This window comes from Prosopis cineraria, unplaced genomic scaffold (genome assembly GCF_029017545.1).
Source record: "Prosopis cineraria cultivar Desert tree isolate PC_DT_omini unplaced genomic scaffold, ASM2901754v1 PC11, whole genome shotgun sequence".
Classification (NCBI taxonomy): domain Eukaryota; kingdom Viridiplantae; phylum Streptophyta; class Magnoliopsida; order Fabales; family Fabaceae; genus Prosopis; species Prosopis cineraria.
The window spans coordinates 35,085,432-35,090,346 of NW_026555342.1; the positions used below are offsets into that span (position 1 = coordinate 35,085,432).

At 27.7% G+C, this 4,915-nt stretch overlaps 1 protein-coding gene across 1 annotated transcript; it reads right to left on the bottom strand.

The window, feature by feature from the left end:
- Positions 1-351: 351 nt before the first annotated feature.
- On the bottom strand, positions 352-3,502 carry LOC129286490 (alpha-L-arabinofuranosidase 1-like). Its single transcript, XM_054922446.1, has 13 exons — positions 3,341-3,502; positions 3,204-3,258; positions 2,911-3,101; positions 2,683-2,801; positions 2,448-2,592; positions 2,273-2,342; positions 2,027-2,172; positions 1,843-1,941; positions 1,314-1,753; positions 1,147-1,215; positions 875-1,067; positions 620-763; positions 352-509 (listed from the first exon to the last, which is right to left on the bottom strand). Exons 1-13 carry the CDS (start codon positions 3,500-3,502, stop codon positions 414-416), a joined length of 1,929 nt encoding a protein of 642 aa, XP_054778421.1. The 3' UTR covers positions 352-413.
- Positions 3,503-4,915: the final 1,413 nt, after the last annotated feature.

Here is a 4,915-nt window from a genome sequence, read left to right on the forward strand (position 1 = left end):
CACAATTTTTTCAGACGGTAAAGTCCAATGTTATTTTTTTTCAAGCAGATAAGTTTTATGAAAACTCTGAAACATTATAATGCATAGACATCATTTTAATTACGATAGACCATAATAGGCAAAATAAAGTTGGATAAGTTCTGTTATTTTCTTTAAAAGTGTTATATTCTTCTTCTTAATAATAGAGAAATTTTGTAAACAAAAATTATAAATAATCAATAATCAACATAAAATCAAATGGAACTAATAATTTGAATTTCATTAATAAAATTAATGTTCAAGAAATAAAAATCATAATAGAAAAAGATAAAAAAAATTAAACTACTCTAGGAGAAAAACCAACTAGCCCCTAATATATCCATGCCTAAATTTATTTATTTAAAGGAATAAAAACATTTTCACTCTCTCCCATATTACTTTGGCAAATCAAAAGCTGTAATTGAATTTGCTGGAAGTGTAACAAGCATCTCCTTGCCGGGATTATCAAGAGGACTCATTGTTGGTACAATCTGCACAAACAAACAAATATATTTGATTTGCAATGGGTTTTTAATTTTCACAGTAATTTTCTTGAAACGGAAAAAAAAAAGGATTCAGTATTCAAAGAAATCAGATTTACCTTTCTAGGCTCATTGAAGCTATTCTCATCCATGACATTAGCCGAAGTGAGTACAATCTTTGTTGAGTCAGTGAAATCAACATTCTCATCCAAACCATTGATTTTAATATTAAGAGACGTTGAGTTATCATTAAAGTTCACAACCTACAAAAACATTTTGAGGGTCAAATTAATGAAGAAATTAAACTACTAGGTTATGTAATTAATTATATATTAATCATACTAAAACATATAGATGACCATCTAAATATTTACCTTGATTCTCAAATAATCCTTCTTAGTCTCTTCATCTTGCCAGCTAATTGCAGATGCAACAACTGATGATGGAGCTTCAAGTACTGAGTCAAGATATATTGCTCCACTTGACTTGACAAATAAATGTTGCAGCCAATAGCTTGGAATGCCATAATGTCGATAAGAATCAAACACGATTGCATCTGGTAGCCACCTGTTCATTTATAAAAATTTATAATAATAATCTCACATGCATGCATATAATAAGATAAAAAGATACAAGAATATATTACCGCTTCTCATTAGCATGGTCATTAGCATTTATAAATAGTGGCGCATAACTAACCATTTCAATTAGATCACTGCATGGAAAAGAAAAGAAAAATATTAATAAAAATTTTATCTTTGTATTAATGAAGAATAAATTGACAAATAATTAATAGTTAAAATAATAACAAACCTGTTCTTTTCTAAACCCATTAGGAAACCAGCTTCACCTAAAGCTGACAGAAGGGTTCCATTGCCAGCATCTTCTTGCCAAACTGCATATTCACTAACAAAAGCCTTTGGACCAGTACGATTTTGATAATCAAACATGTTATACTTGGAGAAGATATCCTTGGAATTTGTATAAATGTGGAAGTCATAAAAATCAGCTGGCATTTCCAAAGGTTTTTTAGTAGCATCACAGTTTGAGATGGTTTTTATATCTGGATAGTGATGCTTGATGGCCTCGTAAAACTTGAGATAGTTTCCCAAATAGTTATACTTGTCACAATCCTCATTTCCAATAGCCACATAACGTAAATCAAAAGGCTCAGGATGCCCAAGCTCAGCTCTTAATTTGCCCCACTTTGTTGAGATAGGACCTCTTGCAAACTCAATTCCATCTAAAGCTTCCTAAAAATTTAATAACAAAATATGTTATTCAACCCAATAAGAAATAAAAAATATTTATTAAAAAGTCATAGAAATTTAGAGTTATATACTTGCACAAAAGGAGCAATGTCAGACGTATTGACTTGATCATGATGACTTATACCATTGTTGAACACCCATATTGGGAGTGCATTAAGATCTTCTGCAAGCTGTTTGAGAGTAATAAAGTAAAATATTAATATATAAGAACATAATAAAAATTATAATTTAATTAAAAATTTAAAAAATACATACTTGAAGAAATTCTAAATAGCCAAAGCCATCATCGGTCCAATAACCCCACATATCATTAAAGTGACCTGGTCTTTTCTCCCACGGTCCAACGGAATCTTTCCACCTAAATGCATTCCTCAAATAATCTCCTTCAACATAACAGCCACCTAATGTATAGGAAGAGAAAAGTATAATTTTAATAAGATCATAACAATTTATTATTTTGAACAATATCATATTTATATAAAATGTTTTATTTTTGCATGCCTGGAAATCTAAGAAATCGCGGTTTCAAATCTGCAATCATTTGATAAAGATCCTTCCGAAAACCATGTCCCTACAAAAAAAAAAGAGAACAAAATGATCACGTAAAAGAAAAATGGAGTGAAAAGAATAAATAATGGTGTAATTTCATAAGACAATAAAACAAAAAATTTCAAACCTTGTGTGTGTCTAGAGGCATAGCTGAAACTTGATCTAACCAAAATGTTCCCTGTTTGGTTGTTGTTATCTGAAGACTTGAATTAAAATCCGATGCCTTGGCTTCAAGAACAAACTCTACCTTCTTCCACTTTGGAACATATTTTCTATATGAGAAAACAGAAGTAAATTGTTAAATTATATATAATTTATATTTATATTAAATATATAAGAATGAAAATCGTTTTGAAATATACCTAATGTGTTTAGAAGCTAGGTCTCTTCCATCTGCTCCCACAAATGAGACTTTCAGATCAATTGGTTTTGCTGATCGCACATAAAAAGCCACTTTATATTTTTTCCCTTGCTCAATATTCTAAAGGGATAACATATATAAAAAACAATAAATTTTCAAGTTAGAGTGATGTATTATAATAGAGAGAAAACTACATATTGAATTTAATATTAAAAAATAGAAGTCTCACCATGCCCCAAAAACCAGGGTTAGAAATACCAACAGGTATTGAAGTACTATTAAAAACATCTAATTTCACAGCAATTTCATTGCGAGGAAAAGGAGATGAACGCTCCGTAGCCACAAGAATAGTTGATTCATCACCAATAACAGACCATGGAAAGATGGTTGAAGGAACTTGAGAACCTCCAGCTTCAAAACCTTTATTCATAAATACAAATTTATAATTAATTATTCATGAAAATAAAAGTATAAAAACTAGAGAAAGAAGTTGAAGAAACTAAATTAAAGTTAAATAATTACCTCTGTTATCAACAAGCTCAGCCCATAATCCTCCAGCTCCAGCATGGTTAATTTCCTTTAAGAGTAAGAGAAGAATTAGTCATTTTGTTTAAATAATTTATGACGAAAAATATTAATCACGCAATATGTAAATTTACCTCAAAAAATATTCCGAAGAAAGTTTCAGGAATTTTTCTTCCAAACTTGGCATTCACAATCAGTGAAGGGGTGGGACTTTGAAAGTCATCACCAAAAGCTTGAAAAGCAAAGAAAAATAAAGAGAACAAAAGAGCTGCAGATAGAACCTTAGAAAATGCCATTGCTATGTAATACGTACTCAGAGTCACTTGTGCTTCTTTCTGAAGGCGCTAGGCTATTATTTATATAGAGAAGAGTTTGAGATAGGAAGGCTAAATCTCTTCAAAATCTCTAAGTTTTTGTTTGATAGATTAGATTCTTTGTTAGACTCAAACAGTTAGAGATAAATTGGAGATGGAATAATACATAAAATATAAGATTTTTTATACATAATCTAAAATAACAAAAATATTTAGAAATAAAAATTTTAAAAAAGAAAGTCATTAAAATGATCTTCTATTTTTTATATTTAAAACAAAAAATTTGCTAGGCAAAGATAAGGAGATTTAAAATGTGAGACGTAAAAAAGATGAGTGAAGTTATTCATATAAAAGAACAAACGTGCTCCCAATTTTATAATGTGATGACGTCGATATTTTATTTTTCATATAGAGAAGTTTACACTAAATCTTTTAAAATTTTCTAAGTTTTTTTCAAATATAATTTAATATTAATAGAGTCAAATAGATAATAGAAAAATCAGCCAGGCTTTAAAAAAAACAAAGATGGAGAAAAATCAGTGGTGGAATGTTCTACCAGGATATTATATTTTTTAAACAAAATAAAAAATAAAGTAACAAAATATATTAATTTTGATTAACATAATTTATATATAGGGATTATTTATATAGACAAGCAATTATATATTTTTTTAAAATGTATTTATATATTTTTCAATGTTTCAAATTATAGGAAATATTTAGATAATAAGATTTTTGGAAATAAAAATTTTTAAGTGAATCAAAAAATGAAAAAAAAGTGGATAAAAGTGCTCTAGAATAGGATATTCAAATGAAAATTTTAAAAATTTGAAACTAGAAATATCTGTTAGCCAACATGAAGAAGATTGAGAATGTGAAACATAAAAAGGTTAATTAAATTATTAGATATAAACTATGATTTGATTCAAATAATATTGAAAAAATAATAATATCAAAAGTTAGAAAAAAGAAGATATGTTCGCCGTAGAAGTGGGGATCTATTTTACCTTTTAATATTGATTATCATCAACGAAACGACTATAATTTTTTACCATGTTTGATAAATTTTATGTTTTATTTACGACAAATTATTTCTATATTAGAGTATATATTGGATCAATTTGTAGTTGATATTAAAAAATTGGGTGGATAATAAACTTATGTATTTAATGTATATTCTCCCCTTGTTATAATTGGAATGGGATATGGAAATTAATTAAAGTACATACAACATACACATACAGAATATATGATCATTTGTAATTAAGTGTATAATTTTTATGTTATAATTGAATTTATTATGTCGAATTGAATTTTTATATTACAATAAAAATAAATAATTGAATTTGATTGAGGAAATAAACTGTATTATTGATAAATGCGCTTTAAAAAAAA